The 23,189-nt window shown below is 40.1% G+C and overlaps 1 protein-coding gene across 2 annotated transcripts in view; it reads left to right on the forward strand.

Annotated features, from left to right (window-relative positions):
• Positions 1-1,802: 1,802 nt before the first annotated feature.
• Positions 1,803-23,189, forward strand: part of cttnbp2 (cortactin binding protein 2) — a 103,954-nt gene continuing 82,567 nt past the window's right edge. Inside the window, exons 1-2 of one of the 2 annotated variants that reach the window (XM_041996671.1) lie at positions 1,803-2,156; positions 8,042-8,149. In XM_041996671.1, coding sequence (XP_041852605.1) covers positions 2,025-2,156; positions 8,042-8,149 — 240 coding nt within the window. In that variant the 5' untranslated portion in view covers positions 1,803-2,024. The remainder of the gene's footprint in view (positions 2,157-8,041; positions 8,150-23,189) is intronic. The other variant, XM_041996672.1, reaches the window with a different exon arrangement.

Consider the following 23,189-nt stretch of genomic DNA (forward strand, 5'->3'; position numbering starts at 1 on the left):
TCAGCATTTGACCTAAATAGAGAAAAATAACCTCATTCTGAAGGACCAGGCTGGATCAGCATTAGGTTAATCCCTAATGCCACATCTGGGAGATGGGAAGGCCCCTATCCTCCCCCTGCTTTTCTGGGATAAACAGACCCAGAACTGAGATTTCAGCTCTGAGCATTGACTATGTGGATTAACAGAGGGGCTTTTGGTTAGAAATCCTCAGCTTTTATGGTCTCTGTTTGAAAGGCCTTACAATACACAACACTGGCACGTAACTGTGTCCAACGTCACAAGTAGTAGACACATTCAAATTTCAAAGATAAATAAATGTAAAAAAGAAAATCAAGGCATTTGCTCATAAAACAAATTTCAATGTGATGACGTTTGACCGCCTGTGTTTACAGAAGGTCAAACATCAGAAGTGAGTGTTTCACATGTTTAGTAGGACTACTAATCTTACAGTCAGAAAGCATTAATACCAAACTCTATTTATATAAAGGAAATATTTGACTTTAACACTTAATATTAAACACTTACATTACATTTTATCTCTGATGAAAATGCTGTCTAATTCCTCCACTCCTCTGTTCCCTCTTTACTCATGACTGGAAGCCTGTACATGGCTCTAACATCAAGTTCACAGAAGACACCACAGTGATCTGACTCATCAAGGACAATGATGAGCCTACAGGAAGGAGGTGAACCGTCTGGCTGTGTGGTGCAACTTCAACAACATCTTCCTCAACACCCAGAAAGCAAAAGAGCTCATCATGGTCTTCAGAAGAAAAGCTCCTACCATCAAATTCAAGATGAGCGAATATTTTTCAAGAAATAGTTATATGTATGTTTCATTTCAACATTTGCTATGTCTTTTCTATTGTGAATAAAATAGTTTATGATATTGCACGTCATTTATTTTCATTAGCAATTGATTAACGTTTTTTGGATTAGTGGTGTAGATTTGAGTGATTCTTTGACACATTTGTTGACCAACTAGAGCTCCTCTGCCCATCTCTTCTTCTCAAATCAAATCATAATTCCAGCTGTTTTTGTTTATTAGTTAATAAGACAAATACTAAACAAAACCAAACGATAAATAAACTAAACAAGTAATAAATGAAAACATACACATTAAAGTTGCAGTACATAACTTTTCGGCTTAAAAACTGAGATTCTGACAACCCTGGAGCCATTGTTGCCTGGGTGCATCCCGAAGCTTAGAAAATGCACTTCACAACTTTTTTTTTGATCTTGACACTTTACAGCAGAAGTTTACTTTATACTGTGTCACATGCTACAAACTGGATATCAACACACTGGCTGTTTTAAATTAATAATGTGGCTTAAAAGTGCTAACTTGGTTTTTTTTCTCTCTCTCTCCCTCTCTGCGCAGTATCACAACAAAAATAAATATGTTTATGTCTTTATCAAGCATTTTGTGATAATTGTAATTATTCTGGATCATTACAACAAATAATATAAAGTTATGATGAACTGATGATTTATTAATGTGAATAAGGGTTTAGTGATGCTGGATTAATTTATGCATTTATTCATCATGAGTCATGTAGTTGTGATAGCATCAAGTGAATATCTATCTATCTATCTATCTATCTATCTATCTATCTATCTATCTATCTATCTATCTATCTATCTATCTATCTATTTCATTATTATTGTGTAATATTATTATTTATTGTCATTTATTGGTGAGTTGAACTATAGACGTCCCTCAATCAGGTTTGAAGTGGACAAATGTTATTGTCAATCAGTCCTTCTAGACGCACCTCCTTCCTGTTGGGAGCGCACCGGGTCCTCGCATCTGGATTTTACGCGTCTGTCGGTCCACGCCTACAGGACAGCCCGCTTTCCCCCTCCTCCCAGCTACAGCAGCCTGTACACTCAGTTTTGGGCTTTTCACAGCGGAGACCTGGCCCCTGTTTTCTCCCACCCCTCTTTGATCTGTCTTATTTCGTCTCTCTTCCCTTTCTATGGCCGTCCCGGGGCGTGATTTGTATTCAGCAGCGCAATAGTTAATGTGTGCCGAATGCGCCTTCACTCCAGCAGACCGCTACAGTACGAAGATGGCGTCGGAGGGAGCCAGCGGAGAGCAGCCTCTTCCTCCGGTACAAACACTGGCAGCCGCCGTGCTGGGAAGTGTCGACACGGTAAGGCACGAGGCTGTGAGAAACCACGAGCCACACCGGTGTTTGTGTGTTTGTTTTGCTTTGTTCTGCTCTGCCTATCTGCGATGGCCATGACGAAGAAGAAGAAGGTGAGACGCCGCGCGCATCTATTCCGTACAGGCTCGTGAAGCAACAGCGGTGAGCAGCGTGAGGCTCGCGACTGTGTCTAAAGAAAAACAAGGGGTTACGTCTCTGTTTTACCCCTGAAAATGGCTTAGAGCTGCGCATTCCAAGCAGACAGGGTAATATTGGTTTTTCAGACCCAGTGGATGGTGTTGTTGGTCTCTAACGGCCGATATCAATGCTCATTCCGCAGTAATGTAACGTTATCCGGCACCCGATGAAAGAGAAATCGGCGCTGGCCGCGCAGCTCCTGTTCAGTACATTGCAGTAAATGTGTAAATACGTCGACACTTAAAGCAGGCTACTTCAGCTGGCTTCAAGAAGGTTAAATCCAAGAATAGATAGTGAAAATAGGCGGCTCATAAAGGGAAAACTATTCCACCCTTTTAAAAATGAATATTTTTCGATATTCAGAAGCCTTTATTAGAAATCCTGGAAACTGCGCGTCCCTTTAGGCAGGCTGACAGATTAGGGGACTCAAGACAAAGACTTCTTTTTAGAATTTTTTGTGGTCCTTTGTTGTATTTCACATGTTTACATTCACCCACTTGTGATTTCTCACAGTTGTCCTTTCACAGGTTGCAGCTTAAGTGCCATGGCAGCAGCTCAGCACCCCTCTGTGCAAATTGATCAAACTAGTGCCCCTGCCAGCAGGCGGTCATGTAACCTTTTCCCTTTTCCTCTGCTGACTCCATGATGCAGCCTGTCAGTTACTGGCAGAAAACTAGAATTATATAATTAAGCTTAACTTTAGTTCTTGTTTTAGGACAGAAAAGCACCTGCATGGATGTGTTGGATGAGCTTGGCTGGTTTAAATGTAGGTGTAGTGTGGGTGTTGAGTTTGGGGGTGGGTAAGAGTGGCGAGTTGAGGAGGTGGTGGGAGAGGAGCTGCAGGAGTGAGTGGAGGGCAGAGCCAGGGGGTGGGTGGGGGACCTGTCCACCAGACACCTTTCTAAATTGGTCTTAATTTCAGTGACTCAGCTGGCATAGCTTGGAGTACCGTATCAGCCCTCCACTACCCCACCTCCTCCTGCTCCACCACCCTTTTGAGCACGCTCAGAACTGCCTGGAAGCCACTTTACATTTAGCATTGAGGTGAACAGGTGGAGAAATGGGAGATGGACGGCCTCCTCGGCTCAGCACGCCGCTTCGCCAGCATACTTTTTCTTCCCCATGTTCCAGCCAACGAAAGAGGGTTTCCGCTTTAATGCTGATTCCTGCCCGCCCCCATACCACCACCACCTCGACCATGCCTGCCATGGTTAAATAAAGCTCTATGCTCTTTGCTAACCCCTTTCAGAATCTGTTGTTAGCCTGAGGTGGGGGAAGTTTCTTGTGTGAGGACTCTGAAGTAGTCATGCTCCATGCAGGGGTCAGAGGTCAATGAAAGGGTCTCTGTCAGTCATCCCCCTTTCAGTTAGAAGGTAGGCTGATGTTTACCATCACCTCTGCTCAGTACTTATTCTGTTTATAGGAAGGCCCCCATAGCAAGATGTCATGTTTCTATTTACTTGCAGAAACATTTAGCTGATCTAGAACAGAGGTTCCCACGATTCTAATGGCATAAATGTGCAGAACAAAGAGTCAAATTTTCTTAAAACTAATTTATTATTTAATTAATTTCTATAAATGAATTTATATACAATTATCTAAAAGTCATACTGATTTTGCACTTCTATCACCAGGAATCAGATAGCTTAGATTTGAAATCTGTTACGGTCTTTTGTTTCTGGGGTGCTGAAAGCTGTTTGCAGGAAGTATGTGTTGAATAAGTGATGAGTTGAAACTGTGTTGAGTTTGTCTTTTGACAAACATTTGATATTTTCCTGGAAATGTTCTTTGAATCAGCTTGAAGGTGAGAGAGCCCTTTTTTACAGCCTAGATTGGAATGGTAGAAGTTGAAACACTGACGTCTTGATTCTTTAATAAATACACATCAGCATCAGTAAAATGACACTTAGAAGAATAGAACTTTATTTGTCTATTGCAACAAGTGCAACGAAATTACAGTTTGATTTTCTACAAATTATTAAGTCTGATAGTGGTCACCTGTGGCCATGTGGGTTATGCAGCTTGGTTGGAGGGGAATGACTGTAATGTTGACCCTGTTTCACCTTCCTATATACAAATTTTCAGTTTTTTAAACCAGATGGTTTAAATAACCATGCAAACAAAACCTGTCAGAGTATTCAGTATTTTAATTTCACCAGCTGCACTGCTTTGGCAGATTTTTTTTCCGAGTCACCCAGAAACAAAAGATAATTCATGTTGCATCCTGTCTCCTCTCTGAGCTCTTTCCAGTCAGTAAAAGTCAGTCGTTGTTGACTCTTTTCTCTTGGTCAGTTACTTTCTGTCTTTCATACCCTGTCTTCTTCAAATCATGGGTGCTCCGGTTTCCTCCCACAGACAAAAACATGCATGTTAATTTAATTGGTTATTCTGAAACTTGCAATGGACTGACAACCTGTCCAGGGTGTACCTTGCTTCAAGTCTGATAGCAGCTGAGTTTGGTTCCAGTTCCCCCATGACCATGCATTGGAATAAACGGGTACAACAATTTAATGGCTTGATCTGGGGTTATTGCCAGAATGACTGTACTGACTTGACCAAGAGAATGTGTGACAATCCGTGTCATTTTAAAAACTATGTCTGAGGGCCACTGATTTAGATTGATTGATTTGCCATAGCAGGTTAACATGCAGAGATATGTTATGAACCAGAGGGACTTGTAATTCCCTGTTCAAAATGCTGAATAAAGAACAATAAATGCAAAAATATGATATTTATTTATATATTAAAAATATAAAATATAGACAAATAAGCATTAAGATAAATAAATTAATCATATTTTGGACAGGACAGCTCAGGGTTGCTGTCCATAAACTCTCCCTGAGTCGGCCAATTCTCTTGAGTGGTGAAAACTCTGTCAGGAAAAAGGGCATCGATTGGTGGGCTCAGTGCGAATGAATCAGTGCTTTGGACTCTGTGTTTATTTCTAGGCGTTGACTAAACAAAGATGTGATAGAAACGGTTTCCAATATGACTTCACATTTTTAAGGAAGTCTTGTTAAAGGAAAAGTGTTGGTCTTTTTATTCATAAGAAGACACGTGACGCTTTGATTAAATGGAGCTTTGTTGGCTTGATGGAAGATTGTAAATCTGGTTTAAATGGTCGACTGACAACTGTGCGTCTCCAGAGTGGGCAGGTAGCAATCTGCCTGATGTGCAACAGAAGCCAAGACTCCTTAACTTCCTCTGTTTGCCTTTCCTGTGGCTGATTTATTAAGGATTTATAGAACAAATTGCCTGCTGGAAAAAAAGCTTCCAGATATAAGGAATGCTACTGGATGTGGCTTTCCCCTGCAAATGACTCAAGCAGTAGTTAGAAATTCTTTCAGCGAAATGCACTGTTATCTTTTGGCCGGTCTGTGTGAGATTTCATCGTTTTAGCTGTTCAGCCAAAGATTCCTCACATTTTCCTCACATGGCTTTTTACTTTGAATCAGTACATGCCTTCCAAGGTTCCTGAACAGAACAATACGACACTTTGTGTTGGAATGCTGTCTGACTAGATGCTGTTGTGGTGTTCAGTAATTGTGATGTCTTGAGAATAAACTAAAATTTTGCATCCTAACAGGAAAACTGTCAGTCTTCTGCCACATAGAAATGATACTGCCTTCTTAAAACTTTTTAAGCTTGCTCATGCACATGAATGTACACAAACCCAGTTATTACTAGGTCTTTTATAAATTTTCAGTGATAATTAAATCTTGATTTTCAGAGGCTGGAGCATAAAAGTAAAGACTCATAATACACAATCATATTTATTATATTTATCATATTTATTAGCACAATTAACAATCAAGTAAAGTACAAGTAGACAACATAGCAGTGACACAGAAGAGGTTTTAATTGACATGAAGAGAGACATGAAGAGTTCAGATCTCTTCCAGTTACAGTTGTCTTCATCATTTAGCCCTGTAGCTGCTACTGACCAATGACTTGCTTAATGACCTAGCCAAATGTAATTAGACCATGATGGCTTTGATGTAGGACTGGATATTTAGGCTAATTTGAGGGTTGTACTTAGTGAGACCAGTTTGGAGTCTGGGAGAGGAGCAGTTTTTGTGCTGCTTTGCTGGTAAATTTCACATGAACACTGAAACCAAAAGCAGATTTTTTAATTTACTATAAATAGTCTCTGATATTGGCTTATGTTTCTTCAGTGATCACGAATAAATCAAGTTGATTTCACATATTTAGAGAAATTTCTGGATATGCTAGTTTTTATTGTGCTAACTGGAAATGTCTGAATCGGATCTTGATGGGACTGTAAACTCAGGCTCAACAAATAATATTAAACCTTTGAAAACCTTCACGAAAACGGATGGAAGTATGTCTATAGCTCTCATAGATGAGATATTTACTCCTAATGTCTAACTTCTAACTTCATCTGGTGACACATTTGTGGATGGACCTTCTGATGGTTGCTTTGCTCAGATGACTGTTCGTAGTCGTGGCAGACTGATAATATGCTAGCTTTACCTGGCAGAGGTTGGACTGGAACCTTATTTTTGTTTATTTTCTGGGGTTCCAGGGGTCTTTAGATCTAAGTGTTTCTTTATTTATACACCATTTGCCTCACATTGCCATGAACTTTGCACCAGAATCTGAGGAGTTTTTCTGTTGTTTGTTCTGGTAGTTGGTAAATAAATGCCACCAGGACAGTCACGTGTGGAGACAATGATCACATACACTTAGATTCGATTTCTTACAATGTCTACTTGAAAACTTGAAAAACATTACCCATCCTTAGGAAGTTGTGAGGGGAGAATTTGGGATCCAGTTCAGCCTGTTGTATTCCTCGAACCATTTCCAAACCATTTTCCACATTATCCCACTGAAATAAGCAAATACCATCAGGGTGCCCCAACATGTGAAACAATGAGCCTTGGCCCCCCACAATCCTGTTGATGGTTTAAGGTGTCCAGACCACTGCAGACCGGGAACATCCCACAAAAACCATATTTGTGGAAATGCTTGCCCCAGTCATCCAACCATCATAATTTGGCCCGTCAAATCTTTGCAAATGCTAGAATAACCCCTATATTGTTATTTTTAGTGATTCATTCATTTTAAACTGAGCTAGATTAATGGATGAGTTGATGGAAGTGCTTTACTTTGTTGGGTGACATATGCCGAACATCATTGGATAATTTAATAAAAAAGATGGTTATCTTGCCAGTCTCTGAGAGGTGTAAATATGTGAGCTAGTGATCAGAATGGGGCATTTTCCAGGTGAAGATATTTCCTCCAGAAGTTCGTAATCTCTTAAGAAAATTAGCTAAAAAATGACAAATAATTTTTGCACATTTTTTTATCAGGTTGTGTAAAACACATCTCCACATGAGAGATAATATTGTTTTTGGATATGTAAATGACCCCCCCCCCCCCCCCCCCCCCATGAGGCCTAGAATTGGTCTTCCTGATAGACTAAATGGATCTGGACGACAGGATTAGTTCTGTATTTCATTATTTGTGCCTACAAACACACACCAGAAAATAATCCAGATACCAGAAAGAAAAATGGCAGCTCCTTATTAAATTGTTCATCTGCTTCTTGTGGTTTAAATTCTCTGCAAACTGCATAAGAGTTTGATACCCAGTGTGGTCCATTGCGTTGCTACATTGATTGCATAAATTGTGGTGTTTTATTTCATGAGTTTTTCTTGCATTTGTTTCAGAAATGTGAGTTCAATATGGATAACTTGAGCAAGCCGGAGCTGCTCACCCTGCTGAGCATCATGGAGGGAGAGCTGGAGGCCCGAGACCTGGTCATAGAAGCTTTAAGGGTGAGTTCAAGCAACACACACACATATGCACACATTCTAGGCATTTTAACCATTATCAGATGACATAAAAACTGTTTGCAACTGATTGCCTGAAATGAGTTGAGATGAGATGATTAGCTTTAATTACGACCCAGAATCTTGTTGGTATCGCTCATGATGAAAAGCCGTGGGTGCTTCTGAATGAATGCGGCATCTTGTTGGTTTTATCTCAGAAATTTGCACAACGCTTGTGTGACCACAGTGAAAGAGTCTTCCCCGCTGTTTCTTTTTTCCCCTTATAATTACCAGCTGATAAGAAGGCTCTTTAATTGCCTTTGTTGAATGGGAGCTGGCTGAGGGACTGGTTAGCTCTTTGTCTCCTGCTGGAAAGGCCAGTATGATTAAAGGCTTGTGTCCACCCAGCACCACCTGTCTAACTAGCAGTAATAAACACTTTACTGAAGTTCTTGTCATAGCTGCTCCTGTGTGAGCATCAAAGCTTATAAAAACAGTTTAAAGTGACAGGATTCATGTTTTTTAAGTAGTTTCAATTCTCTGGTCTGTTTGCTGTGTGCTTTAAGGGATAGTTTGCTACTGGTCCCATTAAAGTGAGGTTTTTTTAAACATGAATCAGCCCCTGATCCAGGTTATTGGTTGCTACAGTTGTGCTTTTATGAATGTGTAAAAGCACGGTGATGAAGGCTGGAAGGTAATTTAACAGATGACGTATTGATCCGTGGTTACTAAATACCCATCTCGCCCTTGTGCCTGACTGCTCCTGTTTTCTGCAGAATATCGAGTTATTTCTGAACAAACCCATTTGCAGGACCTTCTCTCTGTGCTTCTGTATTTAGGTCGTCTCAGCTTGCCCATGCTCTACTTCAGGGTCGTCCTCTAAGGCTGCTTTTCCTTTTTTAAATAGGCCCTGAATGTGCATCTCAGGAGAGAAATGTTCTCATCCGTTACTGTCGGCTTCAAAGCGTATCAGTGAACCAACCAGATAGCGTTTGTGTTTTTGTTCTGTTTCACTCAGAACTCTAAAAGTGCCGCAGGGTTTGAACAGGTGACCTTTCGCCCGTGTCGAAGGCTTCTGTAGCCGCCCGTTTCCGTTGTGATTTTTACCGTCAGCAAGCTGTTCATCATGCAGACATTTTGTACAGTTTTCCTCGTATTAAGCGCGTTGTGCAGCTGTACAGCCATCCAACCTTGCTGATATGGAAAAGGCTCTACCTCGCTCAGTTCTGCATCATCGGCTTCAGACAGTAATTTAAATTTTTATAAGCTGCTGTTTTTTTCCCTTTACTACTGTCACACTTTCTTTAAATATAGGACAGTCTGACAACTCTTCTTCATGGTATTTAGTTGTTTTTGAGTCCCACCTTTAGCACCTGTTCATTTTTTTTATCCTAACGTTAGGAGTCTCCACTGGCTCTGTGGATGGATATCCAACCCAGGTTTCACTGAAACGAGCGTAATCTGTCTGCTGCCCTTACAGCTCTCACCAAACACAATGAGCCTTTTTGTTCTGTCACAGATAAGCCCATCTGAGAAAGAAGGAAACAGATGGGAAGGAAAGGGGATGGAAGAAAGGGGAGAAAAGTAATAAAAAAAGGCATAGTTGGGAAAAGAGATCTAGATTGAGAAGCCCTGATTGTCTGTTTGAATCTAAAGTGAACACGATGGAGGGCTGGTGAGATGTGAGAAGAGATGGTGAAAATAAAGGCTTGATGTCGCTCTTTATAAAGCAGCGTGACAGTGGATTAAACCCACTCCTCCATATTCTCGCTTTGCAGCTCCCCCCCACTTAATAAAAAGAAATGCATCATCTGGTCGCCAGCTGCAAGGCTATCAAGTGTCACCAGAAATAAAATCTTTTTCTAATCAAACCACAAACCTAGCCTTATGGTTTAGCACATGAAGCATGTTACACTAGTTTGGCTACAGAGAAGTAAGCTCTCTGAACTCACAGTTTCAATACATGTTTCATTTCTACTCATCTCCAGCTCCCCTATCGAATGACTTCCCTGCTCCAGCACAGAAAGCTTGGAGCTGACTTGCCTGGGTTGGCAGACCTGCAGTCATTGTTCGTGGTGTCCGGGCGTTATTAAAAGGCTCTGGTGCTGCAGATTAATTAGCGTGTGGCTAAAACTGGCTGAGCTACCATATCAAGCTTCATCCCAGAGAAAAAAAAAAGAAAAAAGAAGGAGGCCATAAGGGGATTAGTCAAAAGACAGAGATATCACATGATTACCGTGACCGACCGCTACAAGTCGCCCATTCTTGTGTGCCAAAAGCTTTTCAGGGAGCAGTCAGAGAGCGCATCTTCACCCAGTTCTCAGAACAAGAAGCAAAGTGTTTTTGTTTGTGCTTAAAAGCCATGAGCCCAAAGTCCATTTCCAAAACCACGTAGCTGCTCTCACCAAAACGGCAGATTTTGGCTGATTAGCTGATCTAGTCACAGCGGATGAATTCATCAGCCAAAAGAAACGAGATTAGGTCTTGGGCTGAAGGCCAGTGGTACTTTCCCACTGGCACAAAGGAATAATTTTACAAAGACACAATTTTTTAAGTGTTGAAAGGAAAATGGAAGCTGAGCTTTTTTATGTCCCTATTGATTTGAAAAGCACTACAGAAAAAACTGTTGACCAGGTATCAGTCCTGTGGTAGACTTAAGACTACATGAGTCTTGCACCGTCACTCCTCACCCTTACTTTAGCCTTAATTCAGCCTAACTGGACAGTATGAGTCAATGCTAAAATTTTAAATAATATTGTGTAATTCAGCTGTAAATAATGCTTTCCAAAAATTGCAAAATGTTCTTACAAATCAATGTTTAAATGGCACTCTCAGCACTGAAGTTTCCTTTTTATTTTAGTCAAACTGAGACGGATCCTACACTCACTGCCGTGTAACTGTTATGTTCCCAGTGTCAGTGGGACAGAGGGACTGTGCAGACGGAGCTTTCCAGATTGGACGTCTGTGCTTTTGTGAAAATGACTTCACAGTGAGGAGTAATAAGTGGAAGGCAGCGTCTATTATAACTAGACATGCATATAAAGACAAAGACACATGTTTAACTTGAATGAGACAGTTATCTTCCTTTCTTTAAATAAAACATCTTCTAGCATTTTAAGGATTTAGGTGTTTCTTTCTCCATCAGCTACCCTCATGTACTGTATTGTCCTGTATTTTCAGGACTCTTGTATTGGACATGGATAATGTCCAGTCCTGGGGGGGTTAACAAATGGAATGTTTCATTATAGGATACAGATGAACCTCAGGACAGATTTACAGCAGAGCTTTTCTCTAAGAGGCCAACCGGACTAAAACTATGCATCTCCACAACGGAACAAAGCCACCGGATCCACTCACTGCAGGAGGCAAAGCGTTCAGATTTTTCCTTTAATTTAATTTATTTTTCTGTGTAGTTGGTGAATCCTTAGAATCATTAGAATATAGATTTTCTTGGTACAATTATTGTCAGTGAAAAAATCACAATATTACAGCTATCACAATTATTCTGTGTTAATTAATGTCACGTCACTATAAATGTGTAAAATCACATAAACACTCCTTATAGGTCTTAAGTTTTATTTGTTTTTGTCTTTTGATGCCGACATAAAGTAATATAGCAACAAAATAAAGTAACCAAAAAGTTGCATTCTAGCAAAATCCCCTCTGTTTTGTAAACAATAAATAAATTCTAAATATTAACTCTGGATTTCATTCGGAGAAAATGGATGGAAGGGCTATAGGACCTCTACTGGGAGCTAGGAGGCTTCTTTCTGTAAACTACATTATAAAAATGGTTTTGAACATTTCTTTTGAACCCTAGTAGATAAATTAGAAATACAGAAAAGCACCTATAGCTAACTTAGACTTCCAGATGTCCTTTAGTATTTAGCTGCGGTTTGACACATAAATAATACTGGAACAGTGAAAATAAATAAAGAAACAAGACCATAAATTTTAAATTGAATACAGGTCATTACACACTAATGACTGAAAAAGGTGTCAACCTCACACCAAACAGCAAAATTATCCACCAGAATAGTTTGAGGGTTTTTTTTGGGTCTTCTTACCTGTATAACATAACATTCAGTGAATTCTGCTTAACTCCTCTTGTTGTGCTGTCAACCCAACCTGGGTTGTACACAATTACAAAACTGCAAATGACACGATAACATTTGATTTTAATGTTATGTTAGGAAAGCATGAGGGAAACTGAACTGTGGCAGATTTTCTCAATGAACCACCTAACGACGGTCAATTAATCATCCATCTTTCATCCTGTCTCTTCTCTGAGCTTCGTCCAGTCAGTAAAAGTCAATCTGAAGTAGACTCTTGTCTTATCTCTTGCTCAGTCACTTTCTCTCTTTCTTTTTCTTTCTATTTCTGATAATGTCTTCTCATGTTCCTTTTATAAATCAGACATGTTGCATGTTCAGAACGGCCAGTGTGTTGATATCCAGTTGCTAGTATGTGATGTTGTGCTGTAAAGTGAAATTCTTCTATAAAGTGACACAGTGTCCCAGAGGTAAAAACTGAAGTGTGGTTTCTCAGCCACCGGATGCCACTGGGAAACAACAGCTCCAGAAATGTACATAAGTCAGTGCGTATTTTTAAGCTCAGAAAGTTACATAGTGCGGCTTTAACATCATATAACTCAGTTGCTGAAAATTTACCTTTCCTTTGTCACACAAAGCTGGCGGTTATTCTGCAGGTGGTGAAATATATTTGAAGTAACTTTTTTAATATAATGCTTTATGGGCTGGTGTAATTTTCTTTTCAATGACCAAAAAAAGTGTATCTGCCAATTCAGTTCAGGCATGGTCTTTTCTGGAATTAGTATTGAGGGATCTTGAAGATTAATTTATCGTGGCATTTAAAACTGCTATTAATTGTGAAACTGCAACCGTGAGATGCCTTTTGACAACACATCTTTGAGTAGCAGGGTGTCTTCAAAGGCTTGATTTAGAGTGAATAGCTTCTCGTTGCGTCTCTTGACTATACTGCTGCTGCTGTGTTAGAATGGGGTCGCGTCCCCTCTAACGGAAGTGTTGGGGAAACCAGGTGGACAATTGGTGTTTCTGCCCACCACCATCCGGCCTGCGGAAGTCATGTGATTTAACATATGACTAAGAAAGCTCACGGAGCTGCTGTCAGTGCTGAGTTCATGCATGTTCAGTGCAACAGAACACATGCCCCGAGCCATCAGGCTTTCTCCAGCGTCACGTTATCTCCAACCATCTAGCTATTTAAGGCATGCCCTGTTGCTGGGCTTTTCCAGCTCTCCCTCTACACTCCCTGCACACACACTCAGCAGCATTTGTCTTCTTTTAGATCTCTGTACAGCTCCTTTTTGTGCTCTTAAATCTTTGTACTCTAGACATTCTTCCCTCTCTTTGTGCTGGTCACCGTAGCTTTCCGCTTTGCTTCTATCTCTTGTTTTTATCTGTTTGGACAGACAGCATTGCTGCTCGTTACTCATCATTACTTCTCTCTTGAATTCACTCTCCTGCATAAATCTTTTGAATTCCTGTCCTTGTTTTGCTCTGCCTTTCCCCCTCTCTGGGATGTGCAGCTTAGCCCAAATATATTAAAAATCACAGTGTGCTCTCAGACCTGTAAAAAAAAGCTATTTCTCCACCCTCCTTGATGGAAGAAGGCTTCAGAAAGCTCCCCAACAGGCTAAAAGAAATTTGTGAATACCATAAAAAAATCTTGGACAATAATGCAAATTTGCATACAGCTTACAAAAAAGTAGAATAAAAAAAATAAAGGTGTAATCATGTTTATTAAATGCAAATTACAAGTCTTTCCAAATTCAGCTTGAATTTAAAACACAAACATGTTTGTGTGGGTTTACAGCTGAGACTCATGTCTGCGCTTCCCTCTTTCTTTGGTTAACACAAGCCAATCAGCATCCTTCTGTGATCATTCAGCTGCCTAGCAACCAGACCCCACCAATCTCCCCATCCTCGACCCTCCTTCACAAGCTTCCAGGCTCGTGTTCCACTGACAAACCACTTAGGAATGAATCTAAAAAGACTCAGAGTCACCACCACAGCCTCTTTCTCTCCATCCCCCTTCATTTTAGTGAACATGGTACAACCCGATGGTGGAGCCAGTTTCTTGTGATGGTTTTTGAAGTGTTGTCAGTCGGTACAGAAGATGGATCCACTTTGAATGGGCGGAGCTATCTCAGAGTTGAAAGAGCATGTCTGAGTGTGTGCATGATGTATCTCTGGTAGAAACTAAGGATTCTTTTAATTATTAATCTTTATTTGAGTCAGTGTTTGTTAAATGTGGGATGAGATGAAATGATGATTTGGTCTCGATCTGTGCAGATGATGAATATGACGCTGTGCTCATGATGGAATAGTTAATAGTCATAATTTATGTGCTGGACAATTCTCTGTTAGTCTTTTTGTCTTCAGATTTGCCCCTTTACTCAACAGGCTTCTCCTGTTGACTTCATTGTGGCAGTACTTTGTCACCATGTCCTCAGACTTCTTTAACCTGGACTTTCTGGATCATTTCGTTATCTTTGCATTATCTTAACCTCTTCTTCACAAGGCCTATTTTTCGGCCTTCTGTCTAAAATGAAAGTGTATCTTCACAACTACAAAAACTGTGTGTATTATCTTGGTCTCAAAAGAAAACTAAGACATGTCAACAGAGGTGTCATAATTTAGTTATGTGTTACTGTGCCATGTAAAAGGTAAAAGAAACCTACATTACTTTCAGTGAAACCAGAGGATAGCAGCTCAGTTCATCTAGGGCAGGGGTATTCAACTAAAATTTAAAGAGGTTCACTTAGAGAAAAACTTCATAATGACTATGTCTGTTGGCTTTTAGCTATCTGCACCTTTTTGAATGACTAAATAGTCTGATTCTTAAATGACAGTCTCTGCTGCATATGCTGCAGATGAACGTTGATGTCTGCTGAGGCTGCAGTTCTTCCTTTCTACTAGCCCTCCTTTCAGCAAGGTCTCTGTTTCTGGCCTCCTCGGCTTTCTGGGTGCCCTGTCTGAATGCAAGACACCAGGAAGAGCAGTTTCTTGCTTGGCTTTCCCACTTGCTAATGTTGATTTTTGATAGTTTCATGTCTTTCTTACAGAGATCTTTGTAGCGTTGATGAGGGCACTCTGTCTGACATGCACTCTCTACTAGCTCTCCATACAGTTCGTCCTTGGGAATGCGGCCTCAGTCCATTCTCATGACCAGGTCAAGCCACCTGAAGGCGCCTCTCGCTCAGGATGGCATGCACACTATTTGTGTCGGCATTTCAGGACCTCTGTGTCGGGTACCTTGTCCTGCCACTGGATATGCAGAATGCTCCACATGCACCTCAGGTGGAAGCTGTTGAGTTTCCTCTCCTGCCCCGCCTCTCATAGGTGGTCCATGCTTAGCTGCTGTATAGGAAAGTGCTGAGCACACAGGCCTGGTATGGTAGACAGACATGGTATACATGCTGCATGATGAGCCCTCCAATACACTGTTCATAGTCTTTATTATATAAATTTTACATATTTTCTATTTATTCTAAGGCGTTATCATTGTTGCGCTGTCAAGTGAAGTTTTGCTTGCATGTGAGTAGGGGCGTGCTGGCTCGAATAGCCATGGTAACCAAGGAAACAGGTCTGTTGACGCTACTTCATGAAAAAAAGGACTGTTGCATTCAAGTTTATGGTTTCACATCCATGGGTTATTGTGTTATTGTGGATGGCTGTGAGAGAATTAGGAGGGCTTCATAACAGGAGCAGGGCAAGCCCAAACAACGCAACTATACTCAAGAAAACAAGCCCAGAAAACCCACGACTGACGATATTTACAAGCGACTTCGCATCAAAACAAGCCCAATGTCTCTTATAACAGGTGGATTTAGCAACACTGCTGCCTTTCTCTGACAGTCGTTTATATGTCTTTGTTGCATCCAGCTGGCTTTCTCCTTCTACTCTTAACTCTCGTCCGTCTGCGCTGTAGTGCTGCAAAGTTTACCACCAGGAGCCTCACTGACTTAACTGAGTGTGTCACGTGGGATGGCTTAACTCAGATGCAATTGGTCTGCGTGTTTCCTGACCACTACCGTGAAGACTGCAAAGTTGCCCCAGTTAAAATAAAGATTTTATATTCAAGGTCTGGGTCCATTTGACACAGGTTCTAGGTCTGCATCCGGAACTTGTTAGCGACCTCTGATGTAAGGGTTAGTAAAGTAACGTCTGATGAAGAACTAGGCAAAAGTATACGTTGAAACAAGTGTACCTGAGTAGTTTTTCAGATGTTTTCATAGATGTGTTACTCAGGTTATTATCTCAGGAAGCTGATGTTGATGATGGACACCTCTATTAGTGGTCAGAGTCAGGAGAATCAAGGCATAGCCCCCAAATTCACTTTAGAAAAACCAGAATGAGGATCCAGAACAAAGTGAACTGCAAGACAGGATATTACAAGAAGAGTAAATACTCAGCTATAAAACCTCCTTTATCTTCGTGGAAACTACCAGGACCTTCATGATTCATTTCAAACAATTCATAGAGGAGAATCCATTAGCAGAGCTGGAATAAAACCTTTGACCACAAAACAGGAAATATAAGACAAAAGTTATGATACCAGCTGCTAGCTTGCAGAGTTTTTATGCCACATCTTTGTAATCAGCAGTCTCTGTTTTCATATGACACATTTGAGTTGTTTAATTTAGATGCCAATGCTTGGTAGCTTCTTTTGGTATGATGCGTGTTAGGATTGTCAGGTAGAGGTTAAATAAAATCACATTTTTTTATATTTAAGTACAAATGTCTGAGTTTCTGGGTTCAGATTAGATGATTCACAGCTCTGCTCCATCATATGACATTTGATCCAGTGTCAGTAAAACTGGGTCACATCTTAAAGCTTTAATATCCAGGACTGAATAAAGGTTTTTTTTCTTTTTAATCACTTACCTTTTGTCAGAGTTCCTGTGGAGCGTTTTCTTTTTCTGGCCATTTTTTCATCTTTAAGAGGTTTGTGAAACCAGGCATTCAATTTTTACACATTTATCAGTAAACTTAAACTTTTGGTTTTGTGATTCAAGGTAATATCGTATCAAGATTGGGATTAAATCCTAAATATATATTAAAAAAAATGGTTATGACTTAAAAAATAGCAGATTACTGAAAATATATCTAAACCGAGCACAAAATGTCAGGAAATTAATGTTTGGTGAATTATTTCTTTGTTGTAACAGTGTTTCAGTGCTAAATCTTATACTGTTGAAAAGTCTATTTCCCTTTTAAATGAAGCCACATTTGTAAAGAAAATAAATTTGTGGGATGAGCAGGAGAGTTGAGTATGTGGGTTGTGCCCATGAAAAACTCTCCAAATCTTTTCTGCCATTGCAGAAAATAAAGAAAAAATTCCCCAAACGCAAACTTTCTTACATTTTGTATTATTTTTATACATTGTAGTGATTTTTTAAGTGCTTTTCAAACTTTTTTTTATTTTTTTTTATTTTTGATGATATGACAGAGATGGTAAGAGAGGATAGATGGCGTGCATCGACGAGCCTGGATAAGAATCAGATCCAGGATGCTAGCAGTAAAGTCTTCCTCTGCCAGGTGAGCTACACAAGCTCCCTGTCATGGATTTATGAACCTTGATTCCCTCCACTGCAGTGGAAGTCTGTTCCAAATAGAGCAGATGCATATCTTCTAAATCACTCATCAGTATAATTGTTGAGGGTATTACCGTGATGATTATCAGCATCGTTTTGTTGCCCTGTTCTACCTTGAAGCTTCACACACCTGAGTGCGTTAACATGTTGGGACTGAATCCAGAGTCTAAACCACCGATCAGAGCCCCCCCCTCTTCTTTTACTGAACGTGACTGTGTATTTGTATGTTTGGATGTCTGTGCCGTGTGAGGTCCTGTGAAATTCTGGTGAATCAAAGCGATCCGTGAAGTGCTCAGGAAGTAGGTCATAGCAGATATTCACTCGAGTCTTCCCATCCTCCCTGTAACCCCCCCACCATCCTCTTCCACTTTTACACAGAGGCCTACATTTCCCTCTTCCTCTGCCTTCTTCATTCTACATAAATATATAACACATCCTGTTTAATGGGGGCTTGTTTGTAGTTTGCCTCACGGCTATATGAATGCATACATTTTTAACATCACTGTAAATGGACATGAGCTTTTTTGGAGCATCCTGTTACTAAGCTGCACGTCAGCCTCGTCCTGCTTTCAGACTCCTGGGGTACTGTGATAGAAAGCAGAATATTTTGGCTTCTAAAGACATTATCCAGGTTGCTGAACACTTCCTGCAGGACAATGCTCATCACATGATCAAAGATTTGGATTTTTCTTTTTTCTTTTTTTTAGGAATATGAATAACAGGTTCTTTTTGCCAAGCCAGCCTCTCTGGGTGGTTAGTGTCTTAGCTAAGCTAACTCTGTATGTGGTCTGTAGCTGGATTGTGTTTGTGTTTAATTTTGAGATGGTTTTATCACCTGTTCCTGGCTGGAACAGGGGTTATAACAATCATGCAGTGTTATAACACATCATATAATCATATTTTTATCAACATATCTATTGTTGAAGTTTATCCAGCGTTGGTGAAATGTTTACTGTTGGTCTTTTTAATATTATTTCTGCTCTTAATTTAAACTCAAACAGGATGAATTAAAAGCATGAGGTACATCCAGAAATCCTGAGACATAGTGAATGCTTAGTTAATTAGCCCTTCAAACTTCCAATACTGGCATTGTTTGTGTTTTCAGAGACTGTAGCCTAGTCCTGCTGTTCACCCCTGTTCCTCTTAAAATTTGATTTAAAATTTTATGTTTTAATTTCTTTTCTGCTTTTCTGTACTTTTTTCTTACTTCCTACTCTTATTGGTTGATGCAGTTTTAATTTTTGTTTGTCCATCTTTACATATATACTTATTATATGCTCATTAGCCATTTTCTTAGGTCCACCTTGATAGTAATGAATTGGACCCCCAGAATTGCCTTAATTCTTGGTGTCATAGATTCAACAAGGTGTTGGAACGAGAAAAGAATCTCTCGTTCTACCACATCACAAAGCTGCTCTACTGGATTGAGATCTGGTGACTGTGGAGGTAGTTGGAGTCCAGTGAACTCATTGTCATGTTTAAGAAATCAGCTGGAGATGATTTGAACTTTGCATTATCCTGCTGAAAGTGGCCTTCAGAAGATGTTAAACTGTGGTCATGAAGGGCTGGACGTCAGGAGCAATACTAATGTCGGATGTGGTGTTAACCATAATATGTTGGTACTAAGGGGCCTGAAGTGTGACAAGCAAACATCCCCCACACCATTACACTGCCAGCAGCCTAAACTATTGATAAAAGGCAAAATGGATTCATTCTTTCATTTTGTTTCCCCCAAATTCTGAGCCTACTATCTGATTGTTGCAGCTGAAATGGAGACAAACCAGGCAAAGTTTCTCCATCTTCTATTGTCCAGTCTTGGTGACTCTGTGAATTGTAGCCTCAGTTTCCTGTTCTTAGCTGATAGGAGTGGGACTTGGTGTGGTCTTCTGCTGCTGTAGCCCATCTGCTTCAAGGCTGGACGTGTTGTGTGTTCAGAGATGCTGTTCTGCATTCCCTGGTTGGAGCCAGGGCCTATTTGACTACCTGATGTCTTTCTATCATCTCCAACCAGTCTGCCCACTCTCCTCCGACTTCAACAAGGCATTTCAGCCCAGACACTCGATGGATATTTTCTCTTCTTCAGGCCATTCTCTGTAAACCCTAGAGATGGTTGTGTGTGAAAATCCCAGTAGATCAGCAGTTTCTGAAATACTCAGACCAACAACCATGCCACGTTCAAAGTTAACTTTAATTTCCTTTCTTCCTCATTCTGAAGCTTGGATTGAATTTCAACAAGTCATCTTGACCATGTCTGCATGACATGTATTGAGTTGCTGCCATGTGATTGGCTGATTAGATATTAGTGTGAAGAAGCAACTGAGCAGGTGGACCTGATAATGTGGCTGGTGAGTGTATTTTACTCTTTCATGGCAGTTTTTCAGAAGAAAGCTCAGTCAGAAAATGTCGCTTTGCTCCTCTCAGTGTGAGTCTCGGTCAGTTGATTCGATGACATGGCTGCTGTTTGATGTGAGCTGAAAGTGTCATGAGCAAGAACTCACACACTGACATGAACACACACACACTGCTCCACGTGATGAGGTAGGGAACGAAATGAGAGGTGATGATATAAACACAAAAACATTTGTCTCTGCTCGTCTGATCTGACCCTGTATGAAGGAATTATTGGAGCAAAACCTCTCAACACTTTGGATCAGAACAAATCAAAGAAAGGTGTGTGTTGCAGGAAGTTTTCACGCTTTCAAACCTGTCTCAATCAGTTGGTCATTTATGCAACATGGAGAGAAATCCTGAGAATTACCACAGGTTGTAAATGGTACAGATTATACAACGTTTCAAAGTAAATAATTTACAGCTGAAGCAGCTTATTGATCATCCAAATACTAAATATTTTAACAGCTGATTAATCCTTTAGATTGTTTTTAATACAAAAACACTATAACTCTGCTCCTTGGGAAAGGGATTTGCTCCTTTTGTTTCTGTTTTCTGTTTGATGCTTAGATTATACAAGGTAATTGCATGTATAAACAATTTACATGGTTATTTTAGCATATTTTCTGTTGCATTAACGGCTTTACTACAACTTCAAGCTGTCGAGGGCCACTGTCCAGTAGATTTTTTAATGTTTCCCTGCTTCAAAACACCTGACTCAAATGACCCTCTGATGCATGCATTGTTGAAAAAGCAGTGCCACAATTTTACTTATACAGACATTTACAGTGATTCTTTTTTCCTAACTATACTCTTATGCGCTTTGTATTTATTTAAATTCCTTTCAGCTATTCTATACAAATATTTATAGAATAATATTCATATTTATATATCTTTTATATTGAAACACAACTGTATCATTTTCTCTTGCTAAAAACCACTGAAGCAAATCTGTTAATTACACTGTATGTGTATGAAATATTATGATATATTTTTTATTCTTTAGTGAGTAGCAGTGCATTGGATGACTCACCAATGTCCATTGAAATGGCAAATTTGTCACATACCTTGCTCAGCCATGCATATACAAGAAAACAGCCTTTAAAGGTGTACCTTGTAGCAGGCACTATGCATGAAAGAGTTAATAGGTCATTGTGCAGAACCTGATAACAAGCTATTGGATCCACTTCATTTGAATTGGATGTGTTGGAGCAGGAAAACATCTAAATCTGCAGGACCACAGCCTGCAGGTTTAACCTGAGGGGCCGGAGTTAAATAACTCTGACTTACAGGAGACTTTTTATGAGAAAATGGCTTCAGTGTGTCTGGATAAGTGAACTGACTACCTGCTCAAAGTTAAACACAACACAACCTTGCCACTTTATTTGGGATTACGTAGGTCTTGAACTATGTCAGCCAGTTATTAAACCACCTCATTGATGTGTCTGAGTTGATGAACCTTTCTTAAGTTCTCATTTGGGAAATTTGACTTCATGTTGGTGTTTCCTACATTTCTTGGAAGTCCTAAAATCTCACAGAAACCCACTATTTCCACAAACAACTCATAACCAGTGGGGGATTGGTAGCCTAGTGGGTTCAAGTCCTTGGACTGGTTACTGAGGTGAACCACTGTGGGTCACTGAGCAAGGCCCTTAAGCCTGAACTGCTCCCTGGGTGCTAGAATCTGGCCTGGCAGCCCACCACTCCTCGTGGGATTAATAAAGTATAATAATAATACCCAGAGGAAGCCTGGGGTTTATTGAGCCAATTTAAGAAATAAAAATGATGGTGATTCTGACTTGTCTACCACCTCCCAGCTGGTTGTAACGTTACTTCTCAGTCTTTACCATCAGTTTTTTTGGGAGGGTAGTGTGTGCTCTCTAGTAAAAGCTATGTTCTCCTATATGGTTATTGCAAAGCTAGATGACCAAATAAGAGGACAGAGGACATTCTCTTCAAAACAAAGAGCTGTTTTGTGTGGTATTTTAACCAAAACATGTCAAACATTTCATTAAGACCTCTGAAAAATGTATAAACTTGCATTAAAGGGCATAATAAATCTCATTTCAGAGTGCTTTGCAGATTGTTGTATGTTTTTTTTTTTTTACCCCATCTTTCCTTCTGGTTATCTTGTGCATGATATCCTTCTCCTTCATGCTTATTTGAAGTGATGTTTGAACTCTGCAACCTCACAGCTAAAACATTCATGAACCTCAACTCTACTAGCATGAGAGGAAGAACATGGTTGGCTGGATATGTTCCCAGGTTCAGCTCAGCACAGGAGTGGCGGGACTTGCGTGCAACAACCTCCCATCGTTGCTGTTATGACTCTCAAAGACGTTTCATTAGGTTTTTTCAAAATTTCAAAAATGTTTTTGATTCGGGTGATTACTTCCAGAGTAGTATATAATATGTACTTTTGAGTAGATAAAACAGAATTATAGGGCACAAATGTATTCTTTAACATTTACCTGCTATTGTCCATTGTGTCCATTATCTATGCTGGTAGAGGGGACCCATGAAACCAGTCAAGTAAATTACCCCTAATGCTATATGATCACCATAGCAGTTATTGTAGCATATAAAAACGTCTTGATAGAGTTCCTGATCAGTTGTGGCACAGCGACCTTGTAAAACCCTTTTATTCAGAAAGTACATAGTACATAGTCCTGCTGACACTGAAATTATTAGCCAACCTTTAGGTCCAGCTTGTGCTTGGACCCATAATAATAAATATCTACATATTACACAACACATGCTATTTTAGTTAACTGCCATTTTGTTTAGCTTCCTCAGCTGTTGCCATGTTCACAACCGAGACGATCCGCAGGGTAACTTTAGCAACAGGACACGTGGCGGAGCAGTAAAACTGATATATACGTGAGAGCTCTGCTAGATACTGTAAATGCTCATGCTCGCTCATTCTCTGCCATACTCTCACTTTGATTTATGCACACGCACACAATGTCTCTCTAAGTGTGCATGTTTGTGTGTCTGTCATACATCACTAAATAGATG

This window comes from Melanotaenia boesemani, chromosome 10 (genome assembly GCF_017639745.1).
Source record: "Melanotaenia boesemani isolate fMelBoe1 chromosome 10, fMelBoe1.pri, whole genome shotgun sequence".
In the NCBI taxonomy this organism is placed as follows: domain Eukaryota; kingdom Metazoa; phylum Chordata; class Actinopteri; order Atheriniformes; family Melanotaeniidae; genus Melanotaenia; species Melanotaenia boesemani.